Below are 25,200 nucleotides of genomic sequence, written 5' to 3'. Positions count from 1 at the left end.
AAGAGCCCAGAACTGGATAACTGCAGACATATTGGAGGGTTGTGGGGCTGGAGGAGATCTCAAGAAAGGGAAGCTTGAGACCATGAAAAGATTTGAAAATAAGGATGAAAATTTTTAAATTTAAATATTGTCAGACCAGGGACCAGGTCATAGCGGGAGTCAATAGTGGTGGTGGGGTGGGGTGGGGGGTTGGAGGGGTGGGGCAAAAAGCAGAGGGAATACAGAATTTGGGGATTCTTCTGGACACTGTATTCAACGAGAATTTGGGCGTGGAGGTGAAAAGGCCCTGTAGGTTTTTCCAACTATTTAATTCATCCTTGCTGATGGATGTTGGAAGTTGTGAACTGATTTATCTGCTTATCATTTTGCCATATTGATGACAAAAGATGAGACTTTGGAGACTTGAGAAATTTACTGACAGCAAAATCTTGACTCTGCGATTGTTACTTACTTCACAAGATGTGCCAGTGTACTCAGGGGAGCAGCGACAAATCTCAACGCTTGTAGCTGTCTGTTGGCCTAATGAATTTGGATTAGCCGTCTGGAGTATAACAGAGTTCAACCTGTTCAGGCAAAGACAGAACAAAAATATATCCTCTTCATAAAACATAATTAAATTTAAATCCATTCGAGTAATCACAGACGAGAATTTCTAATTACATTTCTGCCCAGTGGATTTGTTGTGAGTTAATTGTCATGAAACAGTTCAGAAACTGGGTCTTCCAGCAACTTCTGTTTTAATTAGAAATAGTGGCATTGTCAGAAGGGCACCTTTGCTGAGAACATACACCGTTGCTTTCAGTGCAACTTACAACTTATCAAGCTTATGGAATCATATGGAGCAGGTCATTCAGCCCGTTACGCCTTTGCTTGTTCTTTGAAAGAGCATCTGTGCTTCATGCCATCATGGCCTGCTCCTACTTTTCACACCGTAAGTTACTTATCTTCAAGTACCTCTCCCAACTCCTCTTTAAAATTGTCTCAAAATGGTCCAAATATGTTAAGATCTTTCAAAGCATCACTGCTGTATGAATGTGTTAGAGGTGAAAATATTCACATGAAGGCCTGAGGATGAGTAAAGAAGCAGTTCATTATATCAGAATTCTGGGAGAAAGGCCTGGGGCTCCGCAGCCTTTCTGCCAGCATGCTTTCTCACTTGAGCTAAGGCTCACACGAGTTAATATACAGATTCAAGGGGCGTAATTAGTTGTATTCTCCTTTACATACAATCATTCAACTATATTTGGGTCACAATTCATTCCATGCAGTCAATCAATTTTCTTAGCATCCCAGTTATCACATATATGGTTAAAGTGGGTGTTGTCTTACCCGCCCCTAACTTCATACAGAAGTCATTCAAAACTAACACAAGGATATGTCCTGTCTACAGCTGGGCACCTTGATCTATTATGGACACACTGCATTCCTTGTTCTGTGAAGCTGTTATCAGCAGCTGTTGAGATACTCCCTAGAAGTATCCACGCTTGGTTATCATGAGGTAGTTTATATAGTTTGTAACTATCGTTCAGGAAAATGGCTAGTTCGGCCATTTTGTGTCTTTAGTATTGCTTTAATAGCTAACAGCCATTTGTGTCCTTTCTGATATTAACAAGCATTGTGTATACACTATCTATTTCTACAAATTGCCTCTTCTACACAGGCATCTAAGCCAACGAGTACCTTTTGTCTCATCAGAACTATTCAAAAGTAATATAGGAGCACAAATGTAATTACAGAGCCACCTATAATTTATATCATAGTCCAGTATCAGAAAATGTCCCCCAACAAATGCAACTACTATTTCATGGAACATCGCAGCTCTATTCTCACAATTTTTATTTCCAGGTTAAAGTAATTAAAATAAATTTAATTTTCAGATAACAATTTATCCAAAGCACAGACAGCAGGTCTAATAGCATAGCACTTGAAGTGGAAAATCTAATGAAATTTGTCTAATTAATAAAATGAAAACCAATTTATATCGCACCTCTCACATCCTCAGGAAATCCAAAAGTGACTCACAGCTAATGAATGAAATGGGTAAAATTGGGGAAGTGGGGAGGACAACAGTGAAAAGAATTTAAAATGAAAGGAAATGGGTGAGAGTCTCTATTTGGTTGGCTGTTTTCTCCCTCTAGAGGTCAATTGCATGTGATTTGTGCTCCCAGATCAGGAAGCGATTCACTATCCTTCGCCATGCAAGGGATGAGGGATTCCTGCTATTAGGCTGCCATTTTGAGCAGGCGGCCAGTTAGTGAGATCCCATGGTTGCAACCTACCCCCCCCCCCCCCCATTGTATATCAGCCCCCCACCCCCACGGATTTTCTGGCTCTCTGACCTTCCCTCAAGTGCGGGGGTGACCCGACCCATCCCCCCAGAGACCCCTTAAAGAGAAGGGCCTCCCCCACAGAGACCCCCTAAGAGTTCATTGCTGTCAATTTCCAGCTGAGCACTTTAAAATCACACAAGCATGAAGGGGATTGGAATGCACTTAACTCTCTTTGAAGTGGTTGACGTTTGTAAACATTGTGGTGAGAGCACTTCAAAGTCACTCAACCATGAAGGAAGATGAATGAAGCAAGGCTCACAGCTGTGTGTATGTGTGGAGGCTGTCAATCAGCCCAGTGAGGGAAATTGATGAATGGCTTGCAGCTCAAGGGTCTGAAAGATTTAAACACAGGCCACTGCTTTCTCTCTCCAGGAATTGACACGTGGCCGTCCTCTGTCTGAGCCAGCAGGTAAGTGCTACAACACTAATATTTTCACTGCCTTTGTCTGGACTGCTCTCTAGCTTCCTGGCAGCAACCTCTTTTCTGGGGGGGGGGGGGTGGGGGGGGCTTCCTGACAGAGATCTCTATTCTGGGGGTCTGTGAGGGGTCTCCTTATTTAGGGGGTCTCTGTGGAGGTTTCCCTAATTAGGAGGGTCTCTTTATCTAGGGCAGGGGTGGGCAAACTACGGCCCGCGGGCCGCATGCGGCCCGCCAAAGGTATTTCTGCGGCCCACCAAGTCATTAAAAAAAAAAAAATAAATTTTTTTTTTTAAATTTTTTTTTTTTTTTTTTTAATTTTTTTTTAAAGGTTAATGGATGGGGGGGCTGTTGGGTTACTTACTGGTATAGGGTGGATACGTTGACTTGAGTAGGGTGATCATTGCTTGGCACAACGTCGAGGGCCGAAGGGCCTGTTCTGTGCTGTACTGTTCTATGTTCTATATGAGGCGCCCACAATCATAACCGGGTGAAGTAATTATTTTACTTAATATACTATGCGGCCCTTTGTGAATTGTGAATTTCTGAATGTGGCCCTTGCACGGAAAAGTTTGCCCACCCCTGATCTAGGAAGTCTCAGCTGGAATTGTGGGGGTTCTGTTGGGGTGGAGTGGACATGTCTTGCATTTTGACGGCGGAGACTGGCCCTCAGATAGACATTCACATAGACAACCTTGGCTAACAGCAAGGTCCACCACGTCAGGCCCTCGCTGGGAAATACTTGTAGTGATTCCTGGCCAAGATGATGCCTGGCCTCCATCCTCCCGCTGGCCCATGGGTGCAAACCACAACCCCGCCATCAGCAAAAGGGGGGGCCCAAGCAGCGCCGATCCTGTTTTTTCCCCAACACATGATCTTCCGCTGCATTGGGAACTCCACTACCAGTGGTGGGTTGCGGAGAATTTCACCCAATGTAAAGTCCTGCATATTACATAGAACATAGTACAAATAGTGCAGAAAGAGGCCAATCAGCCCATCCGGTCAGCACCGACCCACTTAAGCCTTCACTTCCGCCCTATCCCCTGAACGCAATAACCCCTCCTAACCTTTTTGGACACGAAGGGGCAATTTAGCATGGCCAATAGACCTAACCTGCACGTCTTTGGGCTGTGGGAGGAAACCCACAAAGACACAGGAACAACGTGCAGAATCCACACAGACAGTGACCCAGCGGGGAATCAAACCTGGGACCTTGGCACTGTGAAGCCACAGTGCTAACCACTATGCTACAATGCTGCCCTTATCAGAGTATCATTAGGTTGAGAGTGTCCCAGGCATGAAGGCAAATCAGGATCATATCATCCTTGTATGATGGTGTCACCTTAATTGGAAAATCAGCAGTCTGCAGCAGCCATGCCACTGAAGAAGCCCTCTTGGGCAAGATTGAAAATTAAAAATTTTAATAGTCATTGAAAAATGGCACCCTGATATTTTCATTACCACAACACAGCCTCCAGACCCCCAATGCCCCAACTTATCTGTTGGGGCATCCTTGATTCCCCCACCGCATCCCACCTTATAAGGGCAGGGCAATCCTGTGCCTGATCACAATGTGGGCAAAATGCCACCTTGGTTCTGCCAGCCTGGCACCCTGGCAGTGCTGACTGGATACTCTGGCAGTGCCACGTTGGCATCCAGGTAGCACTGCCAGGGTGCCAATCTGGCAGTGTCAAGGTGCCCGAGTGGCATTAACAGTGCCAGGGTGCCACCCTGCCCAGAGCCCAACTTCCTGGGGTCTCCGATCACCTGGGACTGTGCCAGTGCCATTCTGTCTGGTCCCCACCTATGGAGATCAGTGCTAAATGACGCCTGGCTTGTTAGATCCCGGAGGTTGGTTAATTCTGGCGGAGACACATCTAACTACACACTTAAATGCAAATTTAGGTGGCCCATTATGGGTGGGATCCAGATCGCGATGTCTCACAAGATTCCGTTAGATTTCGTAAGGCATGGCAAGCAGGGTAAATCCTACGAGTGGCCTCTTGCAAGATTTACCGGCCAGGTCGCAACCCGAGTCGTTAGAACCCGCCCAAAACCTCTCACCATGTATTAAAAATCTCCATTTCACTGATAAGAAAAATATATTCTGACATGTAAAAAATGTATTCTGACATGTTAAGAATAAGTTGTAATATTTGCAATTCTATGAATTTGTGAATAAGTCAGAATCTATATCAAAGAGACAATTTGTTATTCCAACTTCTTGAACTGGCATACATTCTCAAATGAATGGAACACTAACTGTGCTGGAATAGATTAACAGTTGAAACTCAGCCAAGCATTCATAATCAACATTGTTCTCCAAACAATAGATTATTAGCTGGGAAGAAAAGAAGAGCAGGTGCTCATTTCAATTTAAACCAGAGTGCCAGTCAATCAATGTACGTGTTTAGGTGGTTAGATCATTTTCATGTGAAGATGTTACTCTGTGTCAAAACCAGGATGAAATGGTATGGAACCAGTTCTTTAAAGATTCAATCAAAGCTATTTAAATCGCAGTAACAAAATATGACAGCACAAGTTGACATGATATTCTGTAACATTTTTAATTGCATTATGGTGCTTTCTCCTTTGGAAAAGCACTGAAATGCATGTGAAAATATGTACAAATCTGGTAAATGTAAGGGCCAACTTACTTTTAAAGGATAGATCTCCATGATGAATCACTGCATTAAAAACACATCTGTATTGCAATGAAGCCCTTAACACTGATACTTGAAAGCTTGAAAACACTTTATACTTACCTTTCAGGATGTCCCTGGCTCATCATCAGCCGTTCCATTTTCTTCACAAACTATCAAACCTGCTGTGCTTTTGATGGACTTTTGAAACCCCAAAGCACAATGTTAATCGGGTAGAAATCCAATTTTCAGTCCTTTTTTAAAATGGAGAACCTGACCTCAGCGAGGGTATGTGTATGCTAGGCAGTCCTGATTTTCAAAAAAGCCAGAGGAAAAGAGCGAGCGACCGAGAATGCAGAGGAAAACCGGATTTCCTCCAAAGAAAAAAACAAATGCAGCCATTTAAGCATACCATACCTTTCTGCACCCAGATGAAAATTCAGTGCTCGCTATCTAAAATATTTTTATGCAGCATTTTTAGTTCCTGCCGCTTTGTCAGGGCAAAAGATTTCCTGTGGAATTTCTAAGTTTGCAGTCAGGTGTGTCGAAGTAATTGACCCCTTGACAAGATTTGTTTGTGAATCGATTGTTACTTTGTTATCAAAATGGAAACTTTTAAGACAGAGCTGCCTCCCTTTGGTGGTGTCAGTTACAGAGAACGTTCATGCATCCTGGAGCAGTTTTACTGTAAATTGTAGGAATGGAGGTGCATTACTTTAAACCAGCCTGAGGGTTGTTTTTAAACTATGAGCACAGGAATCCACACTACATCTGGGAAAATCGTATTATAGCCTGCAGCATAATGACTTCACAACCGTCCACTGTGAACACCCAACCCCCATTGCTTATAATAGAGGCACTTTGTGACACTCCCTGCATTTGACATCATCAGATTGAGGTTAGTTTGTACAGGTGAAGACCTGAATTTGAGATTCATCATTTCAACAGGCAAATTACAGAAACATCAGAAATAGATTCTTGTTTCTGAAAAGCAGTAATAGTTTAAGTAACACACTCTCTCTAGACTTTCTCTTGCTTTTTAAATAATTCACCAACTCTGAAATGCAGGGGCAGCACAGTGGCACAGTGGTTAGCATTGCTGCCTACGGCGCTGAGGACCCGGGTTCGAATCCCGGCTCTGGGTCACTGTCCGTGAGAAGTTTGCACATTCTCCACGTGTCTGCGTGGGTTTCACCCCCGCAACCCAAAAGATGTGCAGGGTAGGTGGATTGGCCACGCTAAATTGGCCCTTAATTGGAAAAACAATTGGGTATTTTAAATTTATTTTAAAAAACTCTGAAATGCATGACTAAGAGTGTACCGGCACAGCATGGTTAGTTATTTACTTCAGACAAATTTCTTCAACGTAACTCAAAAATAATGGCAAATTAACTGTCGCACATTTCACAGCACTCCTCCTTGTGGCACAAGCAAATCATATATGACTTCTTCATAAGTGGATTCATCAGTGGAAAATGTGATTCTTTCAGCCAATAACTGGAGAAAATTAATATTGTGCTTTTATTTGTAATGGGCAAGTAAAGAAATTAGGGGCAGCAGGGTAGCATGGTGGTTAGCATAAATGCTTCACAGCTCCAGGGTCCCAGGTTCGATTCCCGGCTGGGTCACTGTCTGTGTGGAGTCTGCACGTCCTCCCCCTGTGTGCGTGGGTTTCCTCCGGGTGCTCCGGTTTCCTCCCACAGTCCAAAGATGTGCAGGTTAGGTGGACTGGCCATGCTAAATTGCCCGTAGTGTCCTAATAAAAGTAAGGTTAAGGGGGGGTTGTTGGGTTACGGGTATAGGGTGGATACGTGGGTTTGAGTAGGGTGATCATGGCTCGGCACAACATTGAGGGCCGAAGGGCCTGTTCTGTGCTGTGCTGTACTGTTCTATGTTCTATGTTCTATAAATCAAAAACAAAGCAACTCGTCTGTCATTTCAATTTTGGTAAACTATCTCCTGAGTGAGTATTCCCAATTAGCAAATGAATAATAGGAAATGGTATAATTGGCTGTCCGTTATGGATGTTATTGGGTTCAGCATATCACAATCCATACATATGCTTACAATCACATAAAGAGAGGAGTTGAAGAAAATTTTGCTATTTTCTTTTAGTGCATGAGGCCAGTAGCTTGTCACAGGGACAATCTCCTCTAACCTGTATACTGCAGGATATTTAAAGGGTGAGATTTTCCAGCCCCGCCTGTCGCCAGGATCGTCTGATCACCCCAAAAGTCAATGATCTTTTGGCTGGACCACTGCAAGCCCTCCAACAGGGCTGGAACATTCCAGCCCAAATATAGAGCAAAAGAGCAATGGTTAACTGAACGATTCTCATTGGCAGTCAAGTCTTCGCTCTTTCTATATCCGTGCCAACATAAAATTCAATTATTAAATGTTTCAGTTAATAGACCCAAGTACAACAAGAGGGCTGAGGTCTTGAATTTCAATAAACATATTATCTTCTGTAAATGCAAAGAAAATCTACTGCAATAATTTTTACCTATAGATGGCAGTCTGGTCGTAGCTATAGGTGGCCCTTATTAGAAGACGTGTAATGTTTGCCAAAACAGTCATGAAGTCCTTCCTGCTTACAGGTGACAGTGTGGGATGTATCACAAAGTTCTCTGGTCGTAAAACTATCATTTTGGTTTGCTTTGACAATGGATCAAGCGTAATTCCTTCGACAGCATTAGTTATGAGAATGCCATTACCCTAACAAACAAAGAGAAAGACAAGAGTTAGCATATCACAAAATCTGCCAGAAAATGTTGCCCTAATCCAATTCTTTGCTTAAAATATTTTTGCTATTGACCTGAAAGGTATATATTATACCTGGCTTGGTAATCCAGCAAAACCTCCCTTGATAACAGAACACCAACTTGTACTTATCTAGCAACTTTAATCCAGAAAAATGTCCCATTGTGCTTCAACAATGAATATTTAGAAGGTAGTTCATCATAGTGTGTGTTTTAAGGAGGCGTTAAAGGGAAGGAGATGGAAATTAAGAGGTGGAGGGGTTTGGGTGGGAATTCCAGGGTGTGAAGCTGAGAAGGGACAGTCTGAAGGGAAGGGCGGATATTGTCATGTGAGTGTCACTTTAAGAAAGGTTTCATCTGTTACCAAGTGACTTGTAGCACATTGGGCTGTGGCTGTCAGGTGAGAGGATTTTTTTAGGGTTTCAGTTGCAACTTGACTGCTTTGGACTATAGAAGGAGAAATAAGTGTTTTTCCCTGTTTTGATTTTAAAAGCTATTCCAGTAAAAAGCCCATTGGTTCTGGTGAACGGCCTTGGTAACTTTAAAGATATAGTTGATTTCCAGAAGGAGTCTGAATCTGCTGGCCAGTCCCATTCAAGTGAGAATACAGTGTGCTGGGACACACCCTTGAAAATGGGCTTTGGTTTATGTATTTTTGTAGATTACTGTAGCTGTGTGGTGTCTTTTATGTTTGTAATTGATAAAAGTTCTTGCTGTGTTTATATATATATATATATATGTTAACTACATTCTTAGAATAAACCCAGTTTTGATTAAAATGTCCAGGAAGTCTGATGAATCACACCTGCAGTTTTGTGCTCATCCTTGCCAAATTCAACAGAAAGGTTGTAGGTCAGGTGAACTTCATAATACACTTTGGAGTTCTAAGCCCTGGCCCATAACAAAATACAAAAGGTCAGAGTCAGAGAAACAGAATTCTGGATGGAGGGCTGGAGGTTGCCAAGATATACTGCAGCATGGGCATAGCGGTTCAAATATGAGGATCACCGAAGTTCATAGAAACCCTACAGTGTCATTTGGCCCATCGTGTCTGGATCGACTCTCTGAAAAGCACCCTACCTAGGCCCACTCCCCCGCAAATCCACCTAACCGTTGGACACTAAGGCAATTTAGCATGACCACTCCACCTAACCTCCAAATCTTTGGACTGTGGGAGGAAACTGGCGCATCCAGAGGAAACCAACACAAACACAGGGAGAACGTGCAAACTCCACACAGGGCTGGAATTGAACCTGAGTCCCTGGCACTGTGAGGTAGCAGTGCTAAAATGGGAATTTTAAATCTGAGATGCTGAGGGACCAGGAGATAATGCAAGCCAGCAAGGAGAGTGTACAAGCTAGGATAAAGACAACATAGTTTTAGGTGGGTTGTACTTTATGAAGGATATACAATAGGAAGTTGAACCCAAATTGTCCACACTCAGCTTATCCATCCTGGTTGAGCAGCTTTCCCAAAGCGTGGCAATCATGCAACCCCATCATCCTTCTGGACACATTTTCCTGCAGCCTGCTCTGATTCCACTCTGAGACTCCGACTATCATGCCATCTGACATCTATTGCATTCAAGGCAAGTTTTTGAATTTACTAATTTATTCTTAATCAACAATATATTGTAGAAAACATTCAGTTATGTCTGGTTGAGCAATGGGAACTAATTTTATAAAATTCATTCTCGGGGTGTAAATATTGTTGATAAAGTCAGCATTATTTCCATCCTCAGTTGGCCTGAGAAGGTAGGGTGAAGAGCACCAACTACGCTGCCTAAAAGGTCTTGATCAAAATCCCAGTTTTATCTCAATGACCAGCTTTATATGCAAAGATGGCACACCACATTCTGCGTGCAGATGTTTTATTTACCAATACTTCTTAAAATATCTACTCTCTTATGCTTCCAGTTTGCTGCTGCTTGCATTCAGTTCAGGTTCTGTTTCTCTGAACACCACTGGCTTGATTAATGTTGCACAGAACAGTGAAGAGGCAACAGACACACATAATCAAAAACGAACAATTGAACAAACATCATTTCCCCCTTGTAAACTAAAGGAGGGAGTTCTTGTGGCACAGTGTGTTGTGTCCCAGAAGGGGCAGACTCCAGACCAAGGATGTTGTGTTCTTAATGTGGCCAAACAGAGTGAGCATCGACTTGTAGATCACTCCAACATTCACCATTAGCAGACAGTAATTCTCCGGCTGAGCCCGCCAGGCGACTGGGAATTCCTGCCCGAGGTCCTGCCCTTTATATTGTCCGCGTTCCGCCCGTGGCGATCTTGCAGCAGGTGGGGCAGAAGAATCCAGCCCTAAGAATGGGAGCGATTCCTGGTCAGCCAAGTGATGGAAAGAAATTGAAGTCACTACCCATAACTCTAGGTTACAACATGCATGTAAAAGTGAACGTTGCCACAATGATTTGGACTCCTTGGGGTGCAGATTGGCTCAGTTGGCTGGGTGGCCAGTGTGCATTAGATTGGTGTCAACAACATGGGTTCAATTCCTGTTCCAATTGGGGTGGATTGCTCCACCCATCCCATCCACAGTAGAGATCGTGGCGCTCTGGTTCAGATCTGCCTTTTGGGCAGCCAAATCAAGGAGCTGAAACTAAAGGACCTTATTTTAAATCAAAGCATTAAAAGCTACAAACATATGTCGAGTCATTTCTTAAAGAGTTCAGTGTGTCTGTTTTCTCCAGGTACAAAAATAGTCTTTGAGATACAAAGGTCACTGATGACATCGCTGAGATCTATGATCTATGAATTGTGTTTCTGTGTCATCAGCTCGACGAGACAAATGATCAACACCGCAGTCGCAAAGGAAATGTCAAAATCTCCTGCCCTATTTACTTTCAAGTTCACGTCCCACTTTGTTTTGGCACCCAACAAATAAATGTTGATTGTTGCTGGCAGAATTGCTTTTCTGATGTCTTCTGTTCTTGATTGAAATAAATGTTGGTACTAAGCGATTTTGAGTTGATCTTGAGAGAGATGGTCCGAGTTTGTTGTCACAATTTGGCCTTTGGATGCAAACCCAATCTCCAACTTTAAATTGTGATTCCTTTCGCTCGTTTGCTTGTCAAAGTAAACTTTTACTTGACCTTGTGCTTTGCGATTTCTTCTGAATTCGGCCTGACACTTTCATTGGATAATGGTTAGGACTCCAGAATGGTTGGCACCGTCACTGTGCAAAAGTCACTTCTAACCATAGGTCCTGCCAGTGTCAGGATCAATATGTGCAAAGTAGGGTATGAATGGATAGTTCAGAGATATTCGCTTCCAAAATACTAATGCTCAGACTGTCCTTTATCACACTGCTGAATTATTCAATACCACCATTCAATTGTGGGCTGTATTGTGATGTCAAATGATGGTGAATTCTGCAGCTTGCAGGAACTCCGTGAACTGACTGAAAACAAACAGTGGTCCATTGTCTGTTGTGATATTCTCTGGCAAACTCCATTTTGTAAACAACTTGTCTGGAATGTCAATGAATAAAATGGTGGGAATGGAATTTGTTGCAAGCTATTTTCTTTTTTCAAAATATTTTTATTCAAGGCTTTTTACATATATACACAAAAATATGCAAGGACCTAAGCAGCAACCTGACCAAAAACTATGGGCTGGATTCTCCGCCCCTCCGCACCATATTTCTGCCCCGACCCGCCGGCGGGATTCTCCATTACGCTGGCCGGCCAATGGGGTTTCCCGTTGTGGGGCAGCCCCACACTGTCGGGAAACCCCCTGAGCGCCGGCATAATGGAGCATCCCGCCGGCGGAGAATCCTGCCCCATAAATCTCCAACCCCCCGATACCAACACCCCACCATATCCCGCCTTCACAATTTACCCCCTTATTCCTCCCCCAATCTCCAACTCCCCCTGCCCGCTAACCTCTCAACCCTCCTTGAATAAATTAATGAATGGTTTCCACCTCTGGGTGACGCCTCTGCTGACACCCACAACGCAAACTTGACCCTCTCCAACCACTAGAATTCTGCTTGGTCTCTCACCCATACCCCACTTTCCGAATTCCGCCAACATACCAAAATCTGTCTCCGGGCGATCAGGGAAGTAAAGGTCAATGCATCGGCCCCTCGCCCCACCTGGAGTCCAGCATCTTCTGACACACCAAATGACACCACCTCCAGATTCATGGCCACCCCACACCCAGACCCTTGGACGTAACAACAGAGAACCCCTGCCAGAACCCTTCAGTTTTGGACATGCCCAAACATGTGGACGTGATTCATGCAAACCCCTCCACCTGCATACCGCCCACAACTGTCTTCCAGGTCCACAAAGAACCGTCTCATCCTTATCATTGTCATGCGAGCCCTATACATCACCTTAAACTGCATGAGGCTCAACCTCGCTAACGACGAGGGTGCATTCACCGTCCTCAAGGCCTCTAACCATGTCTCAGCCGCACGTCCCCTCCCAGCTCCTCTTCCCATTTGCGCTTAATCTCCTCTGTCGCGGGGCCTCTCTCTCCATCAATTCCTTTTAAATATCCGTCAGCCTTCCCTCCCCTAGATCGTCCTCCGACAAGAACTTGTCCTGCAACACCGGAGATGGCGGCCCCAGAAAGAACGGCACAACTCTCTCACGGAATCTCTCATCTGCAGTTCTCCACGGGCAACTCATACAATTCTTCCAACTCCTCCAGCCCCGTGAACTTGCCTCCAAGAACAAATCCCTAAAGTACTCTATCCCTACCTGTCACCAGCCCCAGAATCTTGTATCCAGTCCCGCTGGCACAAACTTATGGTTGTCACATCTTGGCATAATGACATGCCCTCCAGCCCAAAATGCTGCTGACACTGGCTACACACCGACAACACCGTGGAGCTCCTTGACCCCCTAAGTGCCATTGCCAACGGCTCTATCACCAAGGCGAACAGCAACAGGTGGGCACCCCTGGTTCATCCCACAATGTAACCTGAAGTACCACAAACTTATCTGGTTCATCCAAACTCTCGCCACCTGTGGCCTGTATAACAGCCAAACTCAATCCACAAACCCGTGCTCAAACCCGAACCACCCCAGCAAATAAGCCCGCTCCATTCAATCAAGGACCTTCTCCGTGTCTATTGCCACCACGTTCTCCCTGTGGCTGCGTCAGTTTCCTCCAGGTGCAATGGTTTCCTCCCACAAGTCCCGAAAGACGTGCTGTTAGGTAATTTGGACATTCTGAATTCTCCCTCTGTGTACCTGAACAGGCGCCGGTGTGTGGCAACTAGGGGCTTGTCACAGCAACTTCATTGCAGTGTTAATGTAGGTCTACATCTAACAATAATAGATTAGAATTATGATTATTACTTCGACCTCCTGCCTCTCAGAAGGCATCATAATTACATTAAGCAGCCTGCGCACATTCGCCGACAACTGCCTCTCCTTCACAAATCCCGTCTGGTCCTCCCCTATCACCCTCGGCACACAGTCTTCAATTCGCGATGCCACAACCTTCGCACCAACGTTCAGCGGCGATTTTAGGTGGTACGACCCACACTGCTCAGGGCCCTTGGGCGGAATTCGCCGCAGGGGGCCGAATTCGTGAAGGCCGTCGTGAACTCGGCCGAGACTCACGACAGCCTCGGAGCCCACTCCCCGCACCTAATTCACCCCCACCTGGGGGACTAGGAGCGGGCCTCCGTCTTTCCCGGCCGTGACCTCGTCGCACCGAGAATATGAAGTCATCCGCGCATGCGCGGGTTGCCGGTTCCAATCCGCGCATGCGCGGATGACTTCATCGCGCAGATGGCACGAACCCGCGCATGTGCGGTGCCGTCTTTCTCCACCACCGCCCGGCAAGACATGCCGGTTTGATCTTGCAGGGCGGCGGAGGGGAAAGAGTGCATCCTTTGTGGACGCTGGCCCGACGATCGGTGGGCACCGATCGCGGGCCTGTCCTCTCCCGAGCACAGTCGCGGTGCTCCCGTCTAAATCGGGCCCCTAGATGCCCCAAACGGGCATCTGGCGCCCGTTTCACGAATGCAGCGACCAGGTGTGGTTGCTGCCGTGGTGAAACGGGTGTGAAGGGCCGGCCGCTTGGCCCATCGGGCTCGGAGAATTGCCATTCGCCGTGAAAAATGGCGAGCGCCAATTTTTCCGAGCCGGGGGGGAGAATCACTGGTGGCACCAGGGGGGCGTAAAAAATGTAGGGATGCCCTCCCACGCCGCGTGGGGAGCGGAGAATTCCGCCCCTTATCTTTCATTAAGATCAGGAAGATAGACATCTGCAACAAAGTAAGGGTAAACTCACCCCTATCCCTTGCCTCATTGCACATCCTCAGTAATAACGGTCCCAGCTCCTCACCAAACTTCTGATAAAACTCTACTGGGAACCCGTCCGGCCCTGGAGCCTTCCCTGCCTGCATCGCACCCAGGTCGTCCAACACCTCCCACAACCAAAACAGGGCCCCCAGCCCTTGCACCTTCTCCACCTAAGGGCACTCCAACCCGTTCAGGAACCGCTGCATCCCCTCCTCCCCAGCCGGAGGCTCCGACTCTTACAGCGTCCTATAGAAGGCCTCAAATGCCCCAGTCACTGCTGTTGGGTCCGTCACCACTCTACCCCTCTCATCCCTCACCCTACCAATCTCCCTACCCGTTTCCTCAGCTGATGGGTCAGCCTCCTGCTCGCCTTTCCCACTCATACACTACCCCTCTGGCCCTCAGAAAGCCGATGTAGACTTGATAGGCTGAATGGCCTCCATCTGCACTGTAAATTCTATGATTCTATGAAAGGAGCCTCTTCCTCCCCTTTAACAACCCCTGCTCCGACGTCACCAGTACCTCCCATCCACCCTCAGAATCTACTCTACTAACCTCGCCCCTTCCTCACATTCCACCCTCTCCCTATGCGCCTAGAATGAAATAAATTCCCCCCTAATTACCGTCTTAAGTGCCTCCCACAGCATGCCGGCTGTGACTTCAAGACGCTGAACTTCACCTCATTCTTGTAGACGGCAGCCTTTATCCAATTGTACCCGGCCTTCCACTTGGCTAGCTCTGCACCCAGGTCCTGGTAAATCCACAGCTCACTCCCCTCCCAGGTACATTTCTTGGTCTGCCTCACCCACCTCAGGATCTTTTCTTTATCCAGGAACCAGACTCACCACTATCGCATTTGGCGGTTCCCGCCCTGTCGCCTCCTCCTCAGCGCTCTGAGTGTTCAGTCCACCTTGAGAGACCAGTCAAGGGCCCCCTCCTCCATCAGCTTCTCCAGAATGCTCGCCACAAACTTGGCAGCCTCCGCTCCTTCAATGTCTTCAGGTGTCCCCAACAACTCTCAAAATCTGCCTCCTGGAGTGGTTCTCGAGGTCCCCCAGCTTCTCTCTCAGCATCTTCTGGTTGCTCATCACCATTACCATGCCCTACCCCAGTGAGTTCAGTCAATCCACGTGCTCCACCACCAACTACTCCACTTTGTGGATCGCCAGGCCCTGAGCCTCCTGTCTTTGCTCCACTCGCTCAGTCACCACCCTAACCACTTTGGCGAAATCCTCTAAGACCTCTTTCCTCTGCTGCTGGAATTTGCCATTTAAAAACTCCACCAGCTGCTCCATCGACCACTGGGTGGGCAGCGCTGTCCCCTTGCCTTCCGCCATCTTCAGCTGTGTCACACCACAAAAGCTTTCCTGTTCCAGCTGCTCTTTCTTTCATGTGGCACTTCTCGTCCGCTGATCCGTACACTGTCGTCACCAGAGGAGTATTATCTTCTCTGCGCACTTGTACAAATACCTCAAATACCACAACATTCGGGTGTGGAAGGACCGAAAAAATCCACCTTGAGCGGGAGCCAAAAATGTGCGACCACTTACTCCATGGCCAGCACTGGAAGTCCATTGTAGCGATTTTTAGCCATATAATGTGCAGATCATGAACAACAAGCAGAAGACAGTGATGGCTAGCAGCTATTTACACTTTTCCCAAATATCTACATCTGAGTTGATGGCATGGTTTCGTTGACCAAGGGGCCACCTGTAATGGTGCAGGACACAAACAGATTTTGGACTGAGTGTACACGGTACCCAGTTTCTAATGAACTCTTCCATGCTGCAATCTATTGCTGGCCTTCAGACTTTTTCACAATCAAATTTATCGAAACAACACCTTCACGCACAAGGTGCAATACATGCTGCTATTGGCCACACGCTTGTTAGGTCAATGGGGGGGGTGTCTATATATGTGGGCACTGCACCTAGACATAAAGGGGTTGTGCTGGTGGGTGCCAGTGGATTCTGAAGAGCATGAAGATCAGGGGTGAAATTCTCCCCTACCCGGCGGGGCGGGGGGTCCCGGCGTAACAGAGTAGCGCCAACCACTCCGGCGTCGGGCCTCAACAAAAGTGCGGAATTCTCCGCACCTTTAGGGGCTAGGCCCGCGCTGGAGTGGCTCCGGCTTCGCCGATGCCGCCAAAACTGGCGGCAATGGCCTTTGGCGCAACGCCGCCCGGCGTCGGGACTGGCCGAAACCTTCACTGGTCCGCGCATGCACCGGAGCGTCAGCGGCCGCTGATGCCACCACCGGCCCATGCGCGGTGGAGCAGGTCTCTTCCGCCTCTGTCATGGTGGAGGCCGTGGCGGCAGAAAAAGTGTACCCCCACGGCACTGGTCCGCCCGCCGATCGGCCCTGATCGCGGGCCAGGCCACCGTGGGGGCACCCCGGGGATCTGATCGACCCGCATCCCACCAGGACCCCGGGGTCCCGCTTGCGCCGCCAATCCCAATGGCACAGAGGTGGTTTAAACCACATCGGCGGGATTGGCCTGTCAGCGGCGGGACTTCGGCCCATCACGGGCCGGAGAATCGCCGTGGGGGGCACGCAGCTCGGCATGGGGGGCACGCCGATCGGCGGGCCGTGATTCCCGCTCCCGCCGATTCCCGGGTGGCAGAGAATTCCGGCCACGGCGGGGGCGGAATTTATGCCGGCCCCGGGCGATTCCCCGACCCTGCGGGGGGTCGGCGAATTCCGCCCCAGATGTCGAAGGGTGCCAGTGATTTGTGGGGGTGGTGGGGACTGAGAATTTGAGGGGGGGGGGTGGGTACATGGAACTGATGACAGGAGAGAGGTGGCAACTTACCCTTTCAGCTCGGTAGAGGTCGTTGGTCTTCTTCTGACATTGGACGCTGGTTCTTTTGGTCATGCTGCCCGAACTGATAGCAGCTGTCACTGTCTCCCAGTGGTATTGGTGACCCTGCTGCTAGTCCTCTGACCCCCTCGGAAGAACAGGATGTCCCGTCTTGCATCAACAGTGTTGTGCGGCCTTGTGAGGTCCCCATCCCCAATGTGAGGAGCCGGTCTGCAAGCTGCCATGCTGTGTATTGACTGGGAGTGAATGGTGAGGGAGCGTTTAAATGCAGTGTCCTCTTAGCAGCAAGACGCTGAGACACGAGTCAGGTCAATCAGATGGTGAGACAGCCAGTAATGGAAGGAAACTCGTGGGGGCACATTTCCGGCACTAAGTGCCATTAAACAAGGGCGCAATCTTGCCAACCCGGCCATTGAGAAATTCGCTGCCAATCGTGCCCAAAAAGGCACTTAAAAATGTTTCCTTTAAATCTATTAAACCGTTCCTTGAAAGTAGTATAAAGATATCTCTCTCTCAAAGAACATCTCTGTAAAGCAAGTACTCCTATTTGCCATTGGTAGTTAAAGTGGATTGAGAGCTGAGGTGCTCTTTCCCCTTATTGAAGTGGGAATAAAGATAGCAGTTGTATTAGAACATAAGAACATAAGAACTAGGAGCAGGTGGAGGCCATCTTGCCCCTCGAGCCTGCTCCGCCATTCTTTTGTGGACTCAGCTCCACTTTCTGGCCCGAACACCATAACCCTTAATCCCTTTATTCTTCAAAAAACTATCTATCTTTATCTTAAAAACATTTAAAGAAGGAGCCTCCACTGTTTCACTGGGCAAGGAATTCCATAGATTCACAAGCCTTTGGGTGAAGAAGTTCCTCCTAAACTCAGTCCTAAATCTACTTCCCCTTATTTTGAGGCTATGTTCTGCTTTCACCCGCCAGTGGAAACAACCTGCCCGCATCTATCCTATCTATTCCCTTCATTATTTCATGTTTCTATTAGATCCCCCCTTATCCTTCTAAATTCCAACAAGTACAGTCCAAGTCTACTCAACCTCTCCTCGTAATCCAACCCCTTCAGATCTGGGATTAACCTAGTGAATCTCCTCTGCACGCCCTCCAGTGCCAGTACGTCCTTTCTCAAGTAAGGAGACCAAAACTGAACACAAGACTCCAGGTGTGGCCTCACTAACACCTTATACAATTGCAGCATAACCTCCCTAGTCTTAAACCCCATCCCTCTAGCAATGAAGGACAAAATTCAATTTGCCTTCTTAATCACCTGTTGCACCTGTAAACCAACTTTTTGCGACTCATGCACTAGCACACCCAGGTCTCTCTGCAAGCAGCATGTTTTAATATTTTATCATTCAGTAATTATCCCGTTTGCTGTTATTCCCACCAAAATGGATAACCTGACATTTGTCAATATTGTATTCCATCTGCCAGACCCTAGCCCATTCACTTAGCCTATCCAAATCCCTCTGAAGACTTCCAGTATCCTCTGTACTTTTCACTTTACCGCTAATCTTAGTGTCGTCTGCAAACTTGGACACATTGCCCTGGGTCCCCAACTCCAAATCATCTATGTAAATTGTGAACAATTGTGGGCCCAACACGGATCCCTGAGGGACAGGACTAGCTACTGATTGCCAACCAGAGAAACACCCATTAATCCCAACTCTTAGCTTTCTATTAATTAACCAATCCTCTATCCATGCTACTACTTTACCCTTAATGCCATGCATCTTTATCTTATGCAGCAACCTTTTGTGTGGCACCTTGTCAAAGGCTTTCTGGAAATCCAGATATACCACATCTATTGGCTCCCCGTTATCTACTGCACTGGTAATGTCCTCAGAAAATTCCACTAAATTAGTTAGGCACGACCTGCCCTTTATGAACCCATGCTGCGTCTGCCCAATGGGACAATTTCTATCCAGATGCCTCGCTATTTCTTCCTTGACGATAGATTCCGGCATCTTCCCTACCACCGAAGTTAAGCTCACTGGCCTATAATTACCCGCTCTCTGCCTACCTCCTTTTTTAAACAGTGGTGTCACGTTTGCTGATTTCCAATCCACCGGCACCACCCCAGAGTCAAGTGAGTTTTGGTAAATTATCACTACTGCATTTGCAATTTCCCGAGCCATATCCTTTAGCACTCTGGGATGCATTCCATTAGGGCCAGGAGACTTGTATACCTTTAGCCCCATTAGCTTGCCCATCACTACCTCCTTAGTGATAACAATCCTCTCAAGGTCCTCACCCGTCATAGCCTCATTTCTATCAGTCACTGGCATGTTATTTGTGTCTTCCACTGTGAAGATCGACCCAAGAAACCTGTTCAGTTCCTCAGCCATTTCCTCATCTCCCATTATTAAAACTCCCTTCTCATCCTCTGAAGGACCAATATTTACCTTAGCCACTCTTTTTTGTTTTATATATTTGGAGAAACTTTTACTAACTGTTTCTATATTCTGAGCAAGTTTACTCTCATAAGCTATCTTACTCTTCTTTATAGCTTTTTTAGTAGCTTTCTGTTGCCCCCTAAAGATTTCTCAGTCCTCTAGTCTCCCACTTATCTTTGCCACTTTGTATGCTTTTTCCTTCAATTTGATACTCTCCCTTATTTCCTTAGATATCCACGGTCGATTTTCCCTCTTTCTACCGTCCTTCCTTTTTATTGGTAGAAACCTTTGCTGAGCACTGTGAAAAATCGCTTGGAAGGTTCTCCACTGTTCCTCAATTGTTCCACCATGAAGTCTTTGCTCCCAGTCTACCTTAGTTAGCTTTTCTCTCATCCCATTGTAATCTCCTTTGTTTAAGCACAAAACACGAGTATTTGATTTTACCTTCTCACCCTACATCTGTATTTTAAATTCCACCATGTTGTGATCGCTCCTTCCGATAGGATCCCTAACTATGAGATCATGAATCAATCCTGTCTCATTACACAGGACAAGATCTAGGACCGCTTGTTCCCTCGTACGTTCCATTACATACTGTTCTAGGAAACTATCTGTAAACTTCTCCTCAAGGCTGTCTTGAACAACCTGGTTAAACCAATTGACATGTAGATTAAAATCCCCCATGATAACTGCTGTACCATTTCTACATGCATCCATTATTTCTTTGTTTATTGCCAGCCTCACCATAATATTACTATTTGCTGGCCTATAGGCTACTCCTATCAGTGACCTTTTCGCCTTACTATTTCTGATTTCCACCCAAATGGGTTCAACCTTATCCTCCATAGCACCGATGTCATCCCTTACTATTGCCCGAATGTCATCCTTAAATAACAGAGCAACACCACCTCCCTTACCATCCACTCTGTCCTTCTAAATAGTTTGATACACTCGCATATTTAACTCCCAGTCATGACCATGCTTTAACCATGTTTCAGTAATGGCCACTAAATCATAGTCATTCATGATGATTTGCGCCATCAACTCATTTACCTTATTCCGAATACTACGAGCATTTAGGTAAAGTACACTTATGTTGGCTTTTTTACCTATGTTTTGAATCTTAACACTCGATCAGTAACCTCTCCTAAGTTATATTTCCTCTTAACTTTTCTCCTAATTTTTCTTGTCGTTGAACCCATATCTTCATGTAACGACCTGCCGAGTTGTTTACCATTAATGTTTTTACTTCCCGTTTTATTCCTTTTAGTATTACTGGGCCTATTCACTGAGCTCCCCTCAGTTACTGTACCTTGTACTGCCGCCCTTTTTGATTTTTGATGTGGCTTCTCTGCCTTACACTTTCCCCCTTACTTCCTTTTGCTTCTGTCCCTGTTTTACTACCTTCGAACTTCCTGCATCGGTTCCCAACCCCTTGTCACATTAGTTTAAACCCTCCACATTAGTTTAAGCTCTAGGAACCCCCCCCCCCCCCCCCCCCCCCCCAGGATTCGGTTCCAGTCCTGCCCAGGTACAGACCGTCCGGTTTGTACTGGTCCCACCTCCCCCAGAACCGGTTCCAATGCCCCAGGAATTTGATTCCCTCCCTCTTGCACCATCGCTTGAGCCACACATTCATCCTATCTATCCTGACATCCATACTCTGATTAGCTTGTGGCACTGGTAGCAATCCCGAGATTACTACCTTTGAGGTTCTACTTTTTAGTTTAACTCCTAACTCCCTGAATTCAGCTTGTAGGACCTTGTTCCGTTTTTTACCTATATCGTTGGTGCCTATGTGCACCACGACAGCTGGCTGTTCACCCTCCCCTGCCCCCCACAGAATGTCACACAGCCGCTCTGAGACATCCTTGACCCTTGCACCAGGGAGGCAACATAGCATCCTGGAGTGTCGATTTCATTTGCAGAACCGCCTATCTATTCCCCTTACGATTGAGTCCCCTATCACTATAGCCCTGCCATTCTTCTTCCTGCCCTGCTGCGCAGCAGAGCCAGCCACGGTGCCATGAACCTTGCTGTTGCTGCATTCCCCTGGTGAGCCATCTCCCCCAACAGTATCCAAAGTGGTATATCTGTTTTGCCCAGGGTTTAGACTGCAGGGGACACCTGCACTGCCTTCCTGCTCTTGCTCTGTCTTTTGGTCACCTATTTTCTATCTACCTCAGTAACATTCACCTGCGGTGTGATCAACTCACTAAACATGCTATCCACAACGTCCTCAGAAACGCGGATGCTCCAAAGTGAGTCCATCCGCAGCTCCAGAGCCTTCCAGCGGTCTAACAGAAGTTGCAACTGAACACACTTCTTGCACGTGAAGGAGCCAGGGACAGTGGATGTGTCCCTGAGCTCCCACATCGCACACGAGGAGCATGACACAGGTCTGGGATCTCCTGCCATGTCTTCAACCTTCGGTAAACTTATACAACTACAATTCAAAAAACGAAAGAAAAAATAAATAAATTATACAATGAAAAGAAAAACTACTTACCAGGAGTGAAAAGCACCTCCACCCCGCCGAGCTTCAAATTCCCACCCATCTTTGAATTCCCAAACTCACTCTTGGGTGTGCCTCACTCTGGTTGTGTCTTCTCTGGCTCACTAGGAGAACTCACCAAGGGTCTCAGATGCTCCCTGGTTCTCTCCCTTTCCTGATTACCTCACTGCATCAAATTACCAAGTTCCAACTTCCCACTCTGGATGTGCCTCACTCCGGCTGTGTCTCCTCGACTTGCATTGAGTAGTATTGTTTACCAGGTAATTCTAGGTTATTCTCTGGTGCGATGTTAAAGATTTTAATACTGTGTTAGTGATAAAGTTTTGTTCTAATCTACCATATCCCTAATTCGTCATGTAATTACTTCTGGAACGAGATATCCTTTCCTCACAGTCTTACAAAATTAAAATTAAATATATTCTAGGTTCCAGAGTGGAGTAAAGCGTACATGTGAAAATGTCAAAGCTATTACTGCAATTCTGACCCCATCTAACATGAAAGAGTTAGCATCCTTCCTTGGTACGACAAACATTCATCACAAATTATTTCCTAAATATGCAGAGATGGTGGAGTATTTCTAAAAGCTACTATGCACAATGGAAATGGCCCCTGCTAGCTGTGCTCTGATGTGAATGAGAGAATGCATGAATACTTTTCTTACTTCCTATTCTTCCTTTATAAGACCACATACAAAAACGAAATAGAATTCATTTTTTCCTCCAAGCGCAGGAGAACTGTTGGGCAACTGAGACATCACTGCGTTTGATGTAATATCAAATGTACAATGGGCGTGATTTAACTGAAACTTTAAAGAAATTCTGGCTGTATGTCTTCAGAAGCTGTTTTGCAGCTTGTTTGAGCTCCCCCTTGTTCTCAGCCAAGTCTACAATGCTTTAAAGTGAATTTATTTTAACTGAACTGCAATGTGTGCAAACTGTTTGATGTTTGGGCACAGCTTTATTCATGAACTGCTTTCTCAAAATGCCTGTTTCCTTATTTCCACCCAGCAATGACGATGGGCACGGTTATCCTTCCCTGGCGCGGCGTGGCCCCGGCATTCTCCATCGCGCCAGCAGGCCAAAGGGGTTTCCCATTGTGGACATCCCCAAGCCATCGGGAAATCCCCGGGCTGCTGGTGCAACGGAGAATCCCGACAGCGGAGAATCCAGCCCATAATCTCACCAAGCTGAAATATAATTAACGTCACAGGGAATCCCATTAATCAAAACAAAATTTCATTAACCCAAGCCTTTTACGATGGTTAAATGCACTCCTGACTCCCAACTTTTCAAACTAGGATTTATTTTGAAAAACCCAACTGCAGCAGTCCAACACACTCTAATCCAGGCTTTTAACGCTTACTGCAACATATAGCAATAATACAGTGGGGGGGGATTCTGTGATCCTGAGGCTAAGTGTTGACGCCGTCATAAACACCGTCGCGTTTCTTGATGGCGTCAACATGGCCTCAGGAGCATTAATTCTGAACACTACAGGGGGCCAGCACGGCACTGGAGCTCCAGCTGCCGATCCCGGCATCAGATGGGCGCTGCTGGGTCCGAGCATGCGCAGTGGGACCGGCTCCAACGCGCGCATGCGCAGTGGGACCGGCGCGATTGCACACGCATGCGCGGTGGCTCCCTTCTCCATGCCGGCCCCGACGCAACATGGAGTAGGGCTACAGGGCTGGCGCAGAATAAAAGAGGCCCCCAGACTGAGAGGCTGGCCCTCCAATCGGTAGGCCCTGATCGTGGGACAGGCCACAGTGGAGGCCCCCTCAGTGTCGGATCCCCCTCCCCCTACACCAGGCAACCCCTGGATGCATCCACGCCGGCGGCGGCAGGACTTGGCTTTTTTCGCGTGGCTGTTCAGCCCATTGCGGGCCGGGAACCGCCGGGGGGGGGGGGGGGGGCTGTAGAACAGCCCCCGACCGCGCCAGTGCCAATGGCGCTGATTTTCTGCTCTCCAGCGAATCGGCAGACCGGCGTGGCGTGATTCGCACCCGTCCCGGCGATTCTCTGGCCCAGCCCCTCTGAATCCCGCCCAATATGTCTGAAATTCATCACACACCATTGTATCAAATGTATATATAGCTTATATGAGTTGCTCGAATATTTACTGGCCTTTTGCTCATAGCTAATGTACGAGTATTACCTTCTTGCAGGTTGCTGCTGTATACAGGATGTCCATTGTCATAGTAAGCACAAGGTAAGTCTTATACCCGAAAATCCATTGATCCCACAGTTTGGATGGTGAGTAAAGGAAAGGTGCTGGAGCCATAAAATTCAAACTTATCTCAATCTTCATCGGCAACTGTTTATGTTTTGTGCCTTGGAGATATGCAGAGATGACACACAATGTTCTGTGTGCTGGACGTTTATTTGCAAATGCTCTTTAAAATGCCAGCTCTCTCAAGCTGCTGCTTGCATTCTGTTTAGTTTCTGTTTCTCTAACCACACCACAAGCTTGAATAATAGCACAGAGAAAAAGAAAGTGGCAAAAGACACACAAATACAAACACCAAACAATTGAATACTACACTTCCATCAAGAGAATGGGGCACGTTTTAGTTTGCTTGTAAAATCTGGATGAGCACATCAAGAAGTAAATATTGTAAATTCAGCATGTTTTCTTTCTCTATATATGTTGAATTACTCTTTTAGAGAAATATGAATAATCATAACAGGGTAACAATCACATAATTACAGAAAGGAATAACTTGCTTTTATCTCGCCCTTTCGCATCTTGGGACATCCCAATATGTTTTGCACACTTCAGTGCATGTCCCTATAACTGTTTCTTCAGTATTTGTTAAGAGATAAACATTGGTCAGGACATTGGGAGAGAGACCCTATCTTCTTCCAATAGTGCTACGGCATCTTAGAAAGCTAACATGAATAAAAGCATGTAAATAAGATTGAATGTTGCTTTGACATGGCTTTGTCACTTGGACGTACAATATGACATTGTCACTTGAAAAGGAGGGAGTATTTAAAAAATGTGGCCTGGACAATTTACAACATGTTTGCCAT

At 46.5% G+C, this 25,200-nt stretch overlaps 1 protein-coding gene across 5 annotated transcripts in view; it reads right to left on the bottom strand.

The window, feature by feature from the left end:
• Positions 1 to 25,200, bottom strand: part of lama2 (laminin, alpha 2) — a 607,521-nt gene that overhangs the window by 304,623 nt on the left and 277,698 nt on the right. For all 5 annotated transcript variants that reach the window (XM_038799795.1, XM_038799796.1, XM_038799798.1 and 2 more), the window contains exons 14-15: positions 7,894 to 8,105; positions 452 to 563 (exon numbers count right to left, since the gene is read on the bottom strand). In XM_038799795.1, the coding sequence (XP_038655723.1) occupies positions 452 to 563; positions 7,894 to 8,105 (324 nt within the window). The remainder of the gene's footprint in view (positions 1 to 451; positions 564 to 7,893; positions 8,106 to 25,200) is intronic.

This window comes from Scyliorhinus canicula, chromosome 6 (assembly GCF_902713615.1).
Source record: "Scyliorhinus canicula chromosome 6, sScyCan1.1, whole genome shotgun sequence".
Taxonomy (NCBI): Eukaryota; Metazoa; Chordata; class Chondrichthyes; order Carcharhiniformes; family Scyliorhinidae; genus Scyliorhinus; species Scyliorhinus canicula.
This window is presented reverse-complemented; position numbering and strand designations above follow the sequence as displayed.